Source organism: Oncorhynchus mykiss, chromosome 15, assembly GCF_013265735.2.
Source record: "Oncorhynchus mykiss isolate Arlee chromosome 15, USDA_OmykA_1.1, whole genome shotgun sequence".
NCBI lineage: Eukaryota > Metazoa > Chordata > Actinopteri > Salmoniformes > Salmonidae > Oncorhynchus > Oncorhynchus mykiss.
The window spans coordinates 14435982-14454160 of record NC_048579.1 but is presented as its reverse complement, the minus strand read 5'-3'; the positions used below and the strand labels follow the sequence as shown (position 1 = coordinate 14454160).

The window sequence follows — 18179 nt, the reverse complement described above, 5'->3', positions numbered from 1 at the left end:
TATCTTCACTATTATTCTACAATGTAGAAAATAGTAAAAATAAAGAAAAACCCTTAAATGAGTAGGTGTGTCCAAACCTTTGACTGCTACTGTATGTGACAACATCTAAAACTGGAAATTCCATCATTGTCATCCACATTGCTCCCGAGTGGTGCAGCGGTCTAAGGCACTATATCTAAGTTCTAGAGGTGTCACTACAGACCCTGGTTTGATCCTGGGCTGTATCACAACTGCCCGTGGTCGGGAGTCCCATAGGGTGGTGCACAATTGGCCCAGCATCGTCCGGGTTAGGGGAGGGTTTGGCTGAGTAGGCCATCATTGTAAATAGGAATTTGTTCTTAAACGGACTTGCCTAGCTAAATAAAGGTTAAATAAATCAAAAGCAAGGAAGGGATACCAAACACACCCGCATGCACGCACATTTTGAATAGACCTATCAATAGTATGCTTATTTTTGTTTTCTTGTGTCCTCCACAGCAGTCACTATTGTCACTGTAATAGCTAAAGATACTAAAGCACATTGTCAGGTGTGTGTGTGTGTGTGTGTGTGTGTGTGTGTTTTGGGAAAGAGGAATTGGGAGTGGTAATGTACGTGATCCCGGAAGTACCCCCAAGCACGCAGAGCAGGAGCAGCGCGTGAGTGTAACGGAGAACTGAGTCAGCGGAGAAAGGTGACTGACTGGCTATAGTAGAAAGCTAGCTAACCAAAGGTAACACTAGAGGCTTTATTGCAATGTTTTACTGATAAACTGTAGCAAAGATTGCTGCGCTAGCGACAACTGTCTGTAACGTTAGCTAGCTACAGTAGCCGAATTAAAACTCAACGATTTAATTGAATAAAAAAAATCAAGTTGAGATTAATCGGCTACTAGCTAACGGTAGATAACTAAGTTACATCTATCATTTAATGGCTATAAGTCCCTTTCGAGTTGTCAATGATATTCGAAAATAAAAATATTGCTAGCTACCCATTATGGTCATTATTATTAGCCGGCTGGCCATAAAAGCATGTGAACAGGGCCTGACAGTCGAGACGACTTCATAGCTTGACGTCAAACTGCTTCTTGTAACGTTAGTTAGCTAGTTCCTAAAACAGTATTGCAATGTTAAACTGTAAATAAACTGTAAATTGGTGTAGAAGTCTTCCTACGGGCATCTGGCACATCTTTGAACTAGTTATGGCTTCCTCGTCTGTTAAGTCATTGGCGACCAGCAGCATAATATGAGAAGGGCGCAATTGTGGCCTGCATCTGCAGGAACCTCTCTTTAGCCTTATATTGGTCAATTTTTAATTTGGTACAGGCAGGAGGCGGGCGCTCCATTACAGTAGGCAGCGTTAATTAAGGCCCAAGGAGGTGTGGTATATGGCCAATAATAGCACTGCTAAGGGCTGTTCTTGGCAAGACGCAACACTGAGTGCCTGGACACAGCCCCTAGACGTGGTATATTGGCCTTTATATTACAACCCCCCGAGGTGCCTTATTGCTACAATAAACTGGTTACCAAATGTAATTAGAGCTGTAAAAATACATGTTTTGTCATACCTGTGGTATATGGTCTGATATACCACGGCTTTCACGGCTCCAACCCCCCAGTTTATAATGCACGAAAAGATTGGATGCCAGTTGCTGATAAACCCCACAGAAGAAGGGGCGGGGGCAACAACGGTAGCTAGCTAGCCGTACGGTCTCCCACCTGTCAGACACTGTTGTCCCGGGGGGGGGGGGGGGGGGGGGGGGGTGTAGAACTTGTTCTGAGGGTTGGTTTTCTCTCTTCACTGAGTTTGGCTACGGCTCAGAGTTGATTTAGAGATACAAGATGTTCAGGTTATGAGTTTCGTAACCTTGCCCCAGATCTTTTTTTACTCTACTTTGATGCTGTGACACTCTGTGAATCCCAGACCACCCCCTCGTCTTTACCAACTCACTCGGAGGGCCTTCCATGGTCACGTGTTGCTGACTAAACTCCTAGGGTGACTTCCAGAGAGTGGCCAGGGGAACAATAAAACCAACTCTGGGACATACTTGTGACTTGAATGATGCAATTCATGTTCCATTTTTCAATAATAGAGTAAAAAACATGAGATGGCGCACACCCTGAAGTTATTTTATGTGGAGGTGCTGATGAGTAAACTATAAAAATAGAGTAGCACACTCCTTATATAAACTCCCAGTCATTAACAAGCATGACATTCAAATGAACAAATTTCCCCCGTTATTATGCAATATATATACACCTCTGGTTCAGTTAAACATTTAATTTGGGAAGTATTTCATCTGTTAAGTGTTAAGCCTCGAAATCAGACAAAGGGGCTAAGCCCCTACACTGTAGATCATTTTCACTGTCTCAGCTTTGGGACACTCGTGCATGTGGTGGGGGTGTGTGAGGGGAAGGGGGTGATTTGGGATTCATCTTCTGAGTTTCTCACTGTGTGTTGTAATAGCAGAGTGTGTGTGTTTTGGCTTCAGTGTGAGAGAACGCCAAGGTCCAGACTAGTGTTCAGTCTTAGCAAGAGTAGATGGGATATCATAGGAGGGAGGGAATGTATGTGTGTCTTTGTGTGTGTGATAATCTCTTGTGTTGAGTGATTTGTGGTGTCGGTTGGTAGCAGAAGTATTTCTGTGTCGGTTTGTGGCTTTGATTGTAACTTCCTGCCTGAAGTAACCTGGGCTTGAACCCCACACAGGGGTGTGTGTCACTTAAACCCTGTGTATTTACAGAGTAAATATTCCTGGGCCTGATGGTGTATCTCTAGTACAGTGAATGGCTGCTCTGTTTTGTGTTAAAAACATTGAATTGGTATAAGAAAGATGATGGAAGCCAATCCAAGGAAGTCCATGAGGGGGAGTGAAGATGTGTACATTTCAGGGAGAAACAGAATGTGTATAACCTCAAAAATGACTTTAGACTAACCTGTTCTCGCTCTCTATGCCCTTTCTTACCCTCTTTCTTTCTCTCTCCCTCTTTCTTTTTCTCCTCTCCCTCCCTCCCTCTTTCTCTATTCCTCTCTCTTTCTCTCTCTAGCTTCATCATATCATGGCAGCAACTATCAATCAAGCAAGGTTGGCACTTTCAAAAATGGTGAGGGGTCTTTCTTTTTTCCTACATGTACTATGAGTCTGTAGAACACAAATGCACACCCTGCTATACGAACACATTCAGCTATATACTAAACAAAAAAATAAATGCAAAGTGTTGGTCCCATGTTTCATGAGCTGAAACTAGATGGTAACTTTACAAGTAAAGTTGGTCGGGCTAGCTAAAACTCTTAAACGTTTGTGCTAGGGAAAGACGTGTAAAAAAAAACATGTTTAATTCCCATCGAAAGTCAGTAGTTATGTGGTTCAGTAGTTGTGGTCAGTAGTTATGTGGTCAGTAGTTATGTGGTTCAGTAGTTGTGGTCAGTAGTTATGTGGTCAGTAGTTATGTGGTTCAGTAGTTATGTGGTTCAGTAGTAGCGGTCAGTAGTTATGTGGTCAGTAGTTATGTGGTTCAGTAGTTGTGGTCAGTAGTTATGTGGTCAGTAGTTATGTGGTTCAGTAGTTGTGGTCAGTAGTTATGTGGTTCAGTAGTTATGTGGTTCAGTAGTAGCGGTCAGTAGTTATGTGGTACAGTAGTTGTGGTCAGTAGTTATGTGGTCAGTAGTTATGTGGTTCAGTAGTTGTGGTCAGTAGTTATGTGGTCAGTAGTTATGTGGTTCAGTAGTTATGTGGTTCAGTAGTAGCGGTCAGTAGTTATGTGGTCAGTAGTTATGTGGTTCAGTAGTTGTGGTCAGTAGTTATGTGGTCAGTAGTTATGTGGTTCAGTAGTTGTGGTCAGTAGTTATGTGGTCAGTAGTTATGTGGTTCAGTAGTTATGTGGTTCAGTAGTTATGTGGTTCAGTAGTAGCGGTCAGTAGTTATGTGGTTCAGTAGTAGCGGTCAGTAGTTATGTGGTTCAGTAGTTATGTGGTCAGTAGTTATGTGATTCAGTAGCAGTGGTCAGTAGTTATGTGGTTCAGTAGTTATGTGGTTCAGTAGTAGTGGTCAGTAGTTATGTGGTTCAGTAGTAGTGGTCAGTAGTTATTTGGTTCAGTAGTTGTGGTCAGCAGTAGTGGTCAGTAGTTGTGGTCGGTAGTAGTGATCAGTAGTTATTAGAGGTCGACCGATTAATCGGAATGGCCGATTAATTGGAGCCTATTTCAAGTTTTCAAAACAATCGGGAATCGGCAGGGTAGCCTAGTGGTTAGAGCGTTGGACTAGTAACCAGAAGGTTGCAAGTTCAAATCCCCGAGCTGACAAGGTACAAATCTGTTGTTCTGCCCCTGAACATGCAGTTAACTCACTGTTCCTAGGCTGTCATTGAAAATAAGAATTTGTACTTAACTGACTTGCCTAGTTAAATAAATCACCGATCATGGCCGATTACATTGCACTCCACGAGGAGACTGCGTGGCAGGCTGACTACCTGTTATGCGAGTGCAGCAAGGAGCTAGCTAGCATTAAACATATCTTGTAAAAAACAATCAAGCTTAACATAATCACTAGTTAACTACACGGTTGATGATATTACTAGTTTATTTAGCTTGTCCTGCATTGCCTGTTAATTTGTCATTGAATCACAGCCTATTTCGCCAAACGGGTGATTTAACAAGCGCATTCGTTAAAAAAGCACTGTCGTTGCACCTTGTACCTAAACATCAACGCCTTCCTTAAAATCAATACACAAGTATATATTTTTAAACCTGCATATTTAGTTAATATTGCCTGCTAACATGAATTTCTTTTAACTAGGGAAATTGTGTCACTTCTCTTGCGTTCTGTGCAACAGAGTCGGGGTATATGCAGCAGTTTGCGAACTGTGTGAAGACTATTTCTTCCTAACAAAGACAGCCAACTTTGTCAAACGGGGGATGATTTAACAAAAGCACATTTGCGAAAAAATTTGTTGCACGAATGTACCTAACCATAAACATCAATGCCATTCTTAAAATCAATACACAGAAGTATATATTTTAGTTCAAAGAAATCCAGGTTAGCAGGCAATATTAAACTAGGGAAATTGTGTCACTTCACTTCTCTTGTGTTCATTGCACGCAGAGTCAGCGTTTCAATCGGTGACATCACTCGCTCTGAGACCTTGAAGTAGTTGTTCTCCTTGCTCTGCAAGGGCCGCAGCTTTTGTGGAGCGATGGGTAACGATGCTTCGAGGGTGGCTGTTGTTGATATGTTCCTGGTTCGAGCCCAGGTAGGGGCGAGGAGAGGGACGGAAACTATACTGTTACACTGGTAATACTAAAGTGCCTATAAGAACATCTAAATAGTCAAAGGTATATGAAATACAAATGGTATAGAGGGAAATAGTCCTATAATTCCTATAATAACTACAACCTAAAACTTCTTACCTGGGACTATTGAAGACTCATGTTAAAAGGAACCACCAGCTTTCATATGTTCTCATGTTCTGAGCAAGGAACTTAAACGTTAGCTTTCTTACATGGCACATATTGCACTTTTACTTTCTTCTCTTACACTTTGTTTTTGCATTATTTAAACCAAATTGAACATGTTTCATTATTTATTTGAAGCTAAATAGATTTTATTGATGTATTATATTAAGTTAAAATAAGTGTTCATACAGTATTGTTGTAATTGTCATCATTAATACAAACAAAACAAAATCATCCGGTTAATCAGGACTGGCTTTTTTTGGTCCTCCAATAATCGGTATCTAATCAGTCAACCCCTAGTAGTTATGTGGTTCAGTAGCAGTGGTCAGTAGTTATGTGGGTTAGTAGTTATGTGGTTCAGTAGCAGTGGTCAGTAGTTGTGGTCAAAAGTTGTTTGGATATGGTTAGTAGTTAAATGTGTGATCAGAAGTTGTGTTGTTTGTAATAGTGTGTTTGAGGTCAGGAGTTTTGTGGTTGTGGACACTAGATGTGGTCAGAATTTGATTGCGGTCAGAAGTTATGTATATGAGGTATGTCATTCAATTAAAATCAAATGTATTATAAAGCCCTTCTTACATCAGCTGATATCTCAAAGTGCTGTACAGAAACCCAGCCTAAAACCCCAAGCAGCAAGCAATGCAGGTGTAGAAGCACGGTGGCTAGGAAAAACTCCCTAGAAAGGCCAGAACCTAGGAAGAAACCTTGAGAGGAACCAGACTATGAGGGGTGGCCAGTCCTCTTCTGGCTGTTCCATGTGGAGACTATAACAGAACATGGCCAAGATGTTCAAATGTTCATGGATGACCAGCAGGGTCAAATAATAATAATCACAGTGGTTGTAGAGGATGCAACAGGTCAGCACTTCTGGAGTAAATGTCAGTTGGCTTTTCATAGCCGATCATTCAGAGTATCTCTGGCGCTCCTACTGTCTCTAGAGAGTTGAAAACAGCAGGTCTAGGACAGGTAGCACGTCTGGTGAACAGATCAGGGTTCCATGTAATTGTGTGGTTGTGGTCACCTAGATATGGTCTGAAGTTGTACAGTTGTGGTATGTAATAGTGTTAGTGGTAAAAACAGCAGCTGTTTGGGAAAGTTTCAAAAACACGTGGAAATGCAGTTACAAAAACAGCTGTACCATAAGTTCTGTAGGACAAATGTTGATTCCCCGCACAGCTATGAATAGCAGAGAAGTATGCGAATATCCCATACAGACTTTTTGTCTAACTTGCGGCGATAGTGGTGAAAACGGACGTTGTTTGCCAAAATGTTACAGAAAATGATGTTGATGAGATTACTTAAACTGCTGTAACTTTTGATGCAAATATAATTTTTTGTCCAAATGCCAGATTTCGCCAGTAGACGAAGCTGGTAAGCTGCTAATTTTCTGTCTAAGTGGTTGCAAAGTGGAATTATTAGCTGATTTGGGTCAAAAGTTGCATGAGAAAATGACAGTTGGAAGTGATGATGTCACAATGGCGAGGATTTAAATCTTGAGAAATCCCATGCTGGCGGTTTTGGGGCAAAAAACAAAAACAATTTTAATAACATAAAAAGTATAACAGATATCAAAACGTTGTTTACAAGCAACTCGATCCAGACCATTCTGCACGTTCTGAAGTTGGAACGGCGTTTCTAACATAAATGCTGTAGGAGGAGTAGGCGGTGGAATATTAGTAAGTATGTCGATTATCTAAGCTGCCTCTATTATCTGCTGCCTCTAGCCCCTCCAATAAAATATCCCAGAAATGTTCCATACACACAAAAAGCTTATTTCTCTCAAATGTTGGGCACAAATTTTTTACATCCCTATTAGTGAGCATTTCTCTTTTGCCAAGATAATCCTTCCACTTGACAGGTGTGGCATATCAAGAAGCTGATTAAACAGCATGATCATTACACAGGTGCACCTTGTGCTGGGGACAATAGAGGGCCACTCTAAAATGTGCAGTTTTGTCACACAACACAATGCCACAGATGTTTAAAGTTTTGAGGGAGCGTGCAATTGGCATGCTGACTGCAGGAATGTCCACGAGCTGAATGGATGTTAATTTCTCTACCATAAGCCGCCTGCAACATTGTTTTTTTTAGAATTTGGCAGTACGTCCAACCGGCCTCACAACCACAGACCATGTGCATGGCGTTGTGTGGGCGAGCAGTTTGCTGATGTCAACTTTGTTAATTAACCGAGTGCTCCATGGTGGGGGTATGGGCAGACAACCAACACAATTGAATTTGCTCTATGGCAATTTCAATGCACAGAGATACCATGACAAGATCCTGAGCCCATTGTCTTGCCGTTCATCCGCTGCCATCAACTCATGTTTCAGCATAATGCACGGCCCCATGTCGCAAGGATAAGTATACAATTCTTGGAAATTGAAAATGTCCCAGTTTTTCCATAGCCTGCATACTCACCAAACATGTCACCCAATGAGCCAGGTTTGGGATGCTCTGGATCGACGCGTACGACAGCGTTTTCCAGTTCCCGCCAATATCCAGCAACTTCACACAGCCATTGAAGAGGAGTGGGACAACATTCCAGAGGCCACAATCAACAGCCTTTTTATTTAAATTTTATTTCACCTTCATTTAACCAGGTAGACCAGTTGAGAACAAGTTCTCATTTACAACGGCGACCTGGCCAAGATAAAGCAGAGCAGTGCGACAAAAACAACAACAGAGTTACATCTACAAACACACAGTCAATAACACAATTGAAAAATCAATGTACAGTGTGTGCAAATGTAGAAGAGTAGGGAGGTAAAGGCAATAAATAGTAATAGGTAATAATTACAATTTAGCATTAACACTGGAGTGATAGATGTGTAGATGATGATGTGCAAGTTGAGATACTTGGGTGCAAAAAAATAAATAACAATATGGGGATGAGGTAGTAGGGTGTGCTATTTACAGATTGGCTGTGTACAGTGATCGGTAAGCTGCTCTGACAGCTGATGCTTAAAGTTAGAGAGGGAGATATAAGTCTCCAGCTTCAGTGATTTTTTTGCAATTCGTTCCAGTCATTAGCAGCAGAGAACTGGAAGAACTGGAAGCCTGATCAACTCTATGTGAAGGAGATGTCGTGCTGCATGAGGCAAAAGGTGGTCACACCAGATACTGACTGGTTTTCTGATCCATGCCCCTCTTTTTTTTATTTTTTTAAGGTATCTGTTACCAACAGATGCATACCTGTATTCCCAGTCATGTGAAATCCATAGATTAGGGCCTAATGAATTCATTTCAATTGACTGATTTCCTTCATAAGGAAATCAGTCAACAATTTCCTTATGAAATTCTTACAAGTTTCGTTTATATTTTTGTTCAGTGTGTGTGTGTGTGTGTGGTGTGTGTGTGTGTGTGTGTAGTTTAACAGTGAGCGGTACAGCCACTTCACTCTGCAGTCGGACGAAGAGGGAGACGAAGGGAGCCAGGTGGAGGTGGAGGTGAGACTGTCTGATGATGTAGATGACCACGCCCCCTCTGAGCAGATGGGCCAACCAAGAGGCTCGCCCTCATACAGGCCCCGCCCACAGCAAAACAACCGCAAAGTGTGTTATCTGGCTCTTGGAACCCTCTTCATCTTCATCATCGGTACATACTCTTCCTCATGCTCTTTTTTAATTTCTTTGTCACACTCACCCTCTCTCCCTGGGCAAGTTCATCTTGCATCGCCTGGTGCAGTTTACACATTTTAGACCCTTCCATTGGTCCTAAAGTGAAATCTCCAGCCACCTGGGGCACCAGGCAATGCGAAACGAATTCATCCACTCTCTCTTGTCTTACTCTCTTCACTTTCTTTGTTTTAGGTTATCTGATTGGCTATGTGAGCCACCACTCTCCCCGCAAGGAGCCAATCACTTGTGATTCTGAACAGGAAGTGGGCGTAGCTGAGGAGGCTGTAGTAGAATCCTCTCTATCCTGGAATGACATCACCAGCTTGCTGGCACAAAGACTGACTCCTGACGCCTTCAACAGCAGACTAAGGTACACACACACACACAGGGTTTTTGACCGTATTACCGCCACACTGGCATTCAGCAGTGATGACCGCATTCAAATTCACTGTGACCGTTGGTCACGGTAATCCTATCCAAAACTCCCAAATGAATGCCGCAGTCACTGGCTTTATCAATAAGTGCATCGAGGACGTCGTCCCCACAGTGACTGTATGTACATACCCCAACCAGATGCCATGGATTACAGGCAACATTCGCACTGAGCTAAAGGGCAGAGCTGACGCTTTCAAGGTGTGGGACTCTAACCCGAAAGCTTCTAAGAAATCCTGCTATGCTCTGCGACGAACCATCAAACAGGCAAAGTGTCAATACAGGGATAAGATTGAATCATACTACACTGGCTCCGACGCTTGTCTTATGTGGTAGGGCTTGCAAACTATTACAGACTACAAAGGGAAGCACAGTCGCAAGCTGTCCATTGACACGAGCCTACCAGACGAGCTAAATCACTTCTATGCTCGCTTCGAGGCAAGCAACACTGGGGCATCATGAGAGCACCAGCTGTTCCGAACGACTGTGTGATCACGCTCTCCGTAGCCGACGTAAGACCTTTAAACAGGTCAACATACACAAGGCTGCAGGGCAGGACGGATTACCAGGACGTGTGCTCTGGGCATGTGCTAACCAACTGGCAGATGTCTTTACTGACATTTTTAACATGTCCCTGATTGAGTCTGTAATATCAACATAATAAAGCAGACCACCATAGTCCCTGTGCCCAAGAACACAAAGGCAACCTCCCTAAACGACTACAGACCCGTAGCACTCACGTCCGTAGCCATGAAGTGCTTTGAAAGGCTGGTAATGGCTCACATCAACACCATTATCCCAGAATCCCTAGACCCACTCCCAATTTGCATACTGCCCAAACATATCCACAGATGATGCAATCTCAATCACACTCCACACTGCCCTTTCCCACCTGGACAAAAGGAACACCTATGTGAGAATGCTGTTCATTAACTTTTTATTACTTCTAAACTAAATATATTTTGTGGGTTCTAATGCGCTTACAATTATGTTTTGATTATTGCTTGAACTTTTGCTCAGATATTTGGTTGTGAGCTTTGCAAAATAACTATTATGGATGAAGCATTTGTTAGCTAGAATGCTAATGCTCATTGACATTGGCTAACTTTTGTTACAGCCTATGTGTTTTTTAAGTATAATTCAGTCGATTTGTGATGATGACACACATTATATTAAGCATGACATTCATGCAAGCTTTAAAATCCAATTGTAATCCAAAAGTAGTGTGAAATACAGTCCACCCTCTCTCTCTGCAGTGATGTTGAACAGCCAGATCACGTGGCAGGGAGCAGTGCAGATGGCATTCTGGAATATCATGTGTTTGACAGCTTTAAGAGTCTGGAGATGGAGCCCTGGACTGACATACACTATGTCCAACTACAGACAGCCAACAGGTACACACACACACACACACTGTCTCATACACACACACCCTCTGTCTCATAATTCCACTTTGCTTGTAACATTCTCCTCCCCAATCCCTTTACCCACAGTCAGAAGCCAAACCGTGTTTTGATTGGCCAAGAGGAGGTGGGCCAGCCTAAGGGCTATCTGGCCTATAGTGCCACAGGAAAAGCTCAGGTCAGCCAATCAGATGTCCACATTTAATTATATTGACTGATCATCTCTTTTGATATTTTGGGCCAATATTTCATAGTGTGAAATCTGAGCCAAAATAATCTGTTAAGGTTAAAGGCTTGGAAAGTGACATGTTTGTAACATATTTTCTGCCACATTGGATGTTTACAATCACAGTTGTTGCCTGAATCTCACAAGGGGGATCTGTTTTGTGTGTCTGCAGGGCAAGGCGGTGTATGGTAACTATGGGAGTCAAGAGGACTTGATGCTGCTACAGACTCTGAAGGTTGAGCTGAATGGCACTGTGATTCTACTGAGAGCTACAGGACAGATCAGCCTGGCACAGCAGGTAAGGTGTGTCTGTGTGTGAGAAGGTGGTTTTCAGTGTACTTCTGCGTGTCTGTGTTTCAGGTGGCTAATGTAGCAGCATTGGGAGTATCTGCTGTGTTGATTTACCTCGACCCTAAAGACTACAAGTTCCAACCAACTACTGAACTGTACGGACATGTGAGTACTCACACCACTACAAGGTGAATCTTACAGAGCCTGATTCAGAGATGCTTCTTCAACTACAACCATTTAACGTTCTGTCTGGCGTTCTGTCTGGCGTTCTGTGATGTTCTCCTGTAGGTCCATCTAGGTTCAGGGGACCCCTTCACGCCAGGCTTCCCCTCCTTCAACCACACCCAGTTCCCTCCCACCCAGTCTTCTGGTCTGCCTACTGTACTGGCCCAAAGTATTACTGCTGCTAGTGCTGCCAAGATACTAACGTAAGACCACACACACACACACACACACACACACACACACACACACACACACACGTGACTGTCGATCTATCCCCAGGCGTATAGGTGGGCTTGAGTCCCCTCTCAGTTTTAAAGGCTCACTGGACAATGTGAAGTACACCCTGGGTGGGGCTAGTAGTGAAGATGTTACTGTGGAGGTGAACAACGTGCTGCAGGACACAGAGATCCACAACGTCTTTGGAGTCATCAAGGGCTTCGCTGAGCCAGGTATGTGTCTTGTCTGTGTGAGTGCATCCATTGTAGTGTGTGACTCCAGCAGTATTCAAGCCTAGAACCCTGGCATTGCTAACACCAAACTTTTTCCAACCAAGCCACACAGAACACTCCAAAACATTATCTTTGAACTCTGTACATTTGAACAGTAATGTATAATCTCTGTGCACAGTGTTTGTGAGTGGGTTTTGTGTTAATTTTACTGTTTGTGTGTAGATCGGTACGTGTTACTGGGGGCTCAGAGGGATGCGTGGGGTCCAGGCTACGCTAAAGCCACTGTCGGGACCACACTGCTACTGGAGCTGGCTAGAGCTGTGTCTGAGATGGTGCACAAAGGTAACATCAATATATTAACACACACACACATCAATACATTAACACACACACACATCAATACATTAACACACACACACATCAATACATTAACACACACACACACATCATTGCATAAACACACACACATCAATGCATAAACACACACACACATCAATGCATAAACACACGCACACATCAATACATTAACACACAGACACATCAATACATTAACACACACACACATCAATACATTAACACACACATACATCAATACATTAACACACACACATCAATACATTAACACACACACATAAACACACACACACACACACATCAATGCATAAACACACACACACACACACACACACATCAATGCATAAACACACACACACACACACATCAATGCATAAACACACACACACACACATCAATGCATAAACACACACACACACACATCAATGCATAAACACACACACACACATCAATGCATAAACACACACACACACACACACATCAATGCATAAACACTCACACACACACACACACATCAATGCATAAACACTCACACACACACACACACATCAATGCATACACACACACACACACACATCAATGCATAAACACACACACACACATCAATGCATAAACACACACACACACACACACATCAATGCATAAACACACACACACACACACACATCAATGCATAAACACACACACACACACACACACACACACATCAATGCATAAACACACACACATCAATGCATAAACACACACACACACACACACATCAATGCATAAACACACAGATCAATGCATAAACACACACACACACACACATTAATGCATAAACACACAGATCAATGCATAAACACACACACACACAACACACACATTCTGACATCTGTGTGTGTGTGTAGATGGTTTCCGTCCCAGGAGGAGTCTGGTGTTTGCCAGTTGGAGTGCAGGAGAATACGGCGGTGTTGGATCTACAGAGTGGCTGGAGGTGAACTACACACACCCCTTACAGTTCAACACACACACACACCCCTTACAGTTCAACACACACACACACCCCTTACAGTTCAACACACACACACACCCCTTACAGTTCAACACACACACACACCCCTTACAGTTCAACACACACACACACACCCCTTACAGTTCAACACACACACACACCCCTTACAGTTCAACACACACACACACCCCTTACAGTTCAACACACACACACACCCCTTACAGTTCAACACACACACACACCCCTTACAGTTCAACACACACACACACCCCTTACAGTTCAACACACACACACACACACCCCTTACAGTTCAACACACACACACACACACCCCTTACAGTTCAACACACACACACACCCCTTACAGTTCAACACACACACACACCCCTTATAGTTCAACACACACACACACACACACACCTTATAGTTCAACACACACACACACACACCCCTTACAGTTCAACACACACACACCCCTTACAGTTCAACACACACACACACCCCTTACAGTTCAACACACACACACACCCCTTACAGTTCAACACACACACACACACACACACACCCCTTACAGTTCAACACACACACACACCCCTTACAGTTCAACACACACACACCCCTTACAGTTCAACACACACACACCCCTTACAGTTCAACACACACACCCCTTACAGTTCAACACACACACACACCCCTTACAGTTCAACACACACACACACACACACACACACACACACACACACACACACACACACCCCTTACAGTTCAACACACACACACACACACCCCTTACAGTTCAACACACACACACACACACACACCCCTTACAGTTCAACACACACACACACACACCCCTTACAGTTCAACACACACACACACCCCTTACAGTTCAACACACACACACACCCCTTACAGTTCAACACACACACACCCCTTACAGTTCAACACACACACCCCTTACAGTTCAACACACACACACACACACACACACACCCCTTACAGTTCAACACACACACACACCCCTTACAGTTCAACACACACACTGGGTGGAAAGTATTCAGGATATGTCAGTGTTCTAGCTAATGGTATTAGGCGATAATAATATGTTGCTAGAAGGTGCTGATTGGACCAGCCTCTACACTAGCAGGGTGGGATATGTAATGTCGTGTGTGTTCCTCTCCAGGGTTTCTTCTCCTCTCTGGACAGAAGAGCTTTCACCTACATCAGTCTGGACGGAGTGGTCACTGGTGAGTACACACAACCACAAAAATACTTCATATAAACTATCCTTCTAATCTAATAGTGATCTTCAGGCCATGGTGAATTCAAAGTGTCTGCCAGTCCCCTACTCTACAGCCTTCTGGAAAGCACCATGAAGGAGGTGAAGAATCCCATTGGTTTTGGAGAGTCTGGGAAGTCTCTGTATGATAAGGTGTCTGGAGTCAACTTTGAGAAGGCAGTGTGAGTACACCTCACATATCACTCCAAAGATATGTGATGTGTGTACAATAGGCATAAAGGTGTGTGTGTGTGTGCGTGTGCGTATGTGTGTGAGATTAGGTTTGAGCCCATGAAGATGGAAGACTCTGCATATCCCTTCTTGGCCTCCTCTGGAATCCCCTCTCTCTCCTTCCGCTTCGCCTCTCAGGGGGTGAGACACACACACAATAACTAACACACACTTTAACAAACACTAACACACACACACACCTTAACAAACACTAACACACACACACCTTAACAAACACTAACACACACACACTCTCAGGTTTCGATGTTTTGTTTACAGATAGTTTGATTTAGATAACTGTCTAATAGAATTGTCTGTCTTTGTCTCCCGTGTGTGTGTGCGTGTGTGCGCGCGTGTTGCAGTCTGAGGCCTACCCGTACTACGGCACCTCGCTTGACAACAAGGATCACCTTGGTTACGCCACCGCCCATCGTCTTAGTTTCCTAGCCACTGGGGCGGGATTGGTCGCAGGTCAGCTGGCGTTACGGTTGGTCCACGACCACGTGCTGAGTCTAGATGTGCAACGCTACAGGACGGTTCTCAGCCAATCTGTGGTCAAGATCAACCAGCGCCTCAAACAAGTCACCCGGGTTTGTTTATATGGCATGATTGTTTTTGTTTGTTGTTGTTGTTAGGTATAGTTCTAATGTTATTGTGTTGTTACAGGATGGTTCTGCTGAGAGTCTGTCAGCCCGTTGGCTCATCATGGCCTTAGGATCCTACAGTAGAGCTGCTACTGACCTCAACACTGACCTACTCAACACCGACCTCACTGACACACTGGCTTGCCACAACATCAACGACCGCATCATGAGAGTGAGACGCACACACACACACACCCTTGTAATCTAACTGATCAATGCCATAAGGCTCCAGTTTTATAGTGAACACAAGTCAATCAGTAGTGGTTCTGTCTTGATTCATAAACTAACACTTGGATTCTCCTCTCTCTCCCCCTAGGTGGAACACAACCTCCTTTCTCCATATGTCTCCCCCAAAGAGGTTCCATTCCGCCACCTACTGTTTGGCCGTGGTTCCCACACCCTGGCAGCCCTGTTGGAGGGTGAGGACAGAGAGGTGCTGCGGACCCAGCTGGCCCTGGCCACCTGGACGCTACAGGGCTGTGCCAATGCTCTCTCTGGAGACATCTGGGACAGCGACAACCAGATGTAACAGTGTGCGTCTGTCCGTCCGTCCGTCCTGGTTCACTGTAAAATCCAGGATGAGATGAAGACGGATTGGTCGGGGGTGACGATGTAATAAGAGACCAGGAACTACTGTCATTCCTTCCAGTTTCAGTTACTGGACTTCCTGAAGAATGTTGAGATTGATCGACCTCTAACCCCTCGACACAGAGGAGCCTATTTATACGTTATATATCTATCAGTCCACTATAAATGTTCTCTGTTTTAATGATGATAAAGTTCTTGTTTATTTTTATAACATTTTTGGAGGCAGTGCCTTCAGACTTATGGCAGTTTCATGTTGTTAGTTTAGGTTAAGAGTTGATTTATTTTTCAGTGCCAGTGCTCACTATACATGTTTAAATGTCATTCATTTTGTTTTTGATAAAGTTATCAGGAGCTGTGCCTTCCAGACTTGACGGCTATGTGTTTGTTCATTTGGTTTTTGATAACTTTATAAAATTAACTGATAACTTTATCGGGAGCAATGTCTTCCATACTTATGGCAGTTCTACTGTCTCTTACTACGGCAGCATCTGCTGAAGCAACAGAGTCACGTATACAGACTGTGACCATCCAAGGTCCCATGACATGTGGTTTAAATATTGCCTTTCAGTTTGCCTTGCAGTTGAAGTGAGAACAGAATCTAATGGGGGAAGAGAATTGAGACCGACACAATCGTTTTGACCCGGATGAAAGACTGTCCAGCTACAGATGGTCAGACTTCCGCTGTATACATGACTCTGTTAACAGAAATACATCAACGACTGCTCCCACACATTACTATGGAAACAGAAACCCCAGCATCTGGGTATCACCACAGAAACATGGTAACCGACGGCAGCGGATGTCATGACTTCGTCACATTTTGATTTGATGAAATGCATGCACTTAAATTCGGAGTCCATGGTGAATTTACAAATTCTAAGCATGTTTTAGACATGTCGGGGAGGTAGCTGTTTGGGCCACGTCTGTAATTACAATTTTATATACAGCCTGAAATGGCTCTAGTCAGAAGAAGTTAACTATATAGGTAATATGGTGTAATTTCTGATGCAGCACGGGCTCACCAAAACAAACATGCTAAATCTCGCCACTCTGAGCTGAGCTTATAAAAATAATATTATTCAGGCAGCGAAAGAGTTCTTTCTGTTAACCAGAGTTATTTTGGAGCAGTTTATATTTCTGATTTTAACTATTATCGGCAGCAGTGTCTTCCATAATGATAAGTGTTGGTTTTTGCCTACCAGTGTGTGTGGTTATCTATCGGGGACAGTGACTCCCATATTTCACTGAAGGGTGAAGTAATTTATCGGGTACAGTGTTTCCCAGAGTTATATATCTGTGTGTATCGGGGGCAGTGACTCATATTTCACTGAAGGGTGAAGTCATTTATCAGGAAACAGTGTTTCTCAGTAATCATTTTTCTCTCTCTTTGTGTTGGGTTAGTATATCTGATCTGTGTGACCTAACACTCTTCTATTGTTCCTCTCTGAATTAGTTGTAATGGATACGTCCTATGGCATGTTACTGTGTTTTCCCTTACAAATGCACTCCCTACAACAAACGTTCCCATTCAGGTCAATAGGATTATCTTCCTAAATATTTTCCCATGCATATATTATCAGACACTGAAACTCCTGTTGTAGCCGTCCGCTAAATAGGGATTGTTCTGTTTTGATTATTGATCGTACTCCGTCAATCAGCTAACTAGTGGAACTGTTCTGACATTTCTGTTACAGACTTGTCAGTGCTAGTCTGAACTCATACATGTTCCCCTGACTTTTCTACCACTCACTTGGTGTGTTACCATGCTGTAGAGGACCGTGTATGGGTGTTGAGCCGTTTCTGTACCGTTGAGGATGAGTTCTGTTTTTCTGCTGTGCTTCAATAAACCCTTTGGTTTAACGCACCAATACATAAACTGTGTGTGTGTGTGTGTGTGGTTATTGTTCATTGATGGGCTAATATAAATACTATGCATGCCAGTCTCTCTTGGCTAAGAGTTGAGGAGAGACTGACAGCATCAATTATTTTTATAAGAAACATTCATGTTTAAAATCGCAAAT

At 43.3% G+C, this 18179-nt stretch overlaps 1 protein-coding gene across 4 annotated transcripts; it reads left to right on the top strand.

Moving 5' to 3' along the window:
• Positions 1-558: 558 nt before the first annotated feature.
• Positions 559-18039, top strand: LOC100653457 (transferrin receptor protein 1). 4 transcript variants are annotated; one of them, XM_036943812.1, is made up of 18 exons: positions 559-710; positions 3025-3081; positions 8794-9019; positions 9235-9412; positions 10731-10868; positions 10968-11055; positions 11276-11401; positions 11464-11559; positions 11683-11822; positions 11899-12068; positions 12291-12410; positions 13313-13398; positions 14600-14663; positions 14730-14877; positions 14977-15067; positions 15289-15516; positions 15593-15742; positions 15887-18039. In XM_036943812.1, exons 2-18 carry the CDS (start codon positions 3037-3039, stop codon positions 16097-16099), a joined length of 2307 nt encoding a protein of 768 aa, XP_036799707.1. In that variant the 5' UTR covers positions 559-710; positions 3025-3036; the 3' UTR covers positions 16100-18039. The 4 variants fall into 4 exon arrangements, with proteins under 4 accessions (XP_036799707.1, XP_036799708.1, XP_036799710.1 ...); XM_036943813.1 differs by having other exon boundaries at positions 8754-9019; XM_036943815.1 differs by lacking the exon at positions 3025-3081 and having other exon boundaries at positions 592-710.
• Positions 18040-18179: the final 140 nt, after the last annotated feature.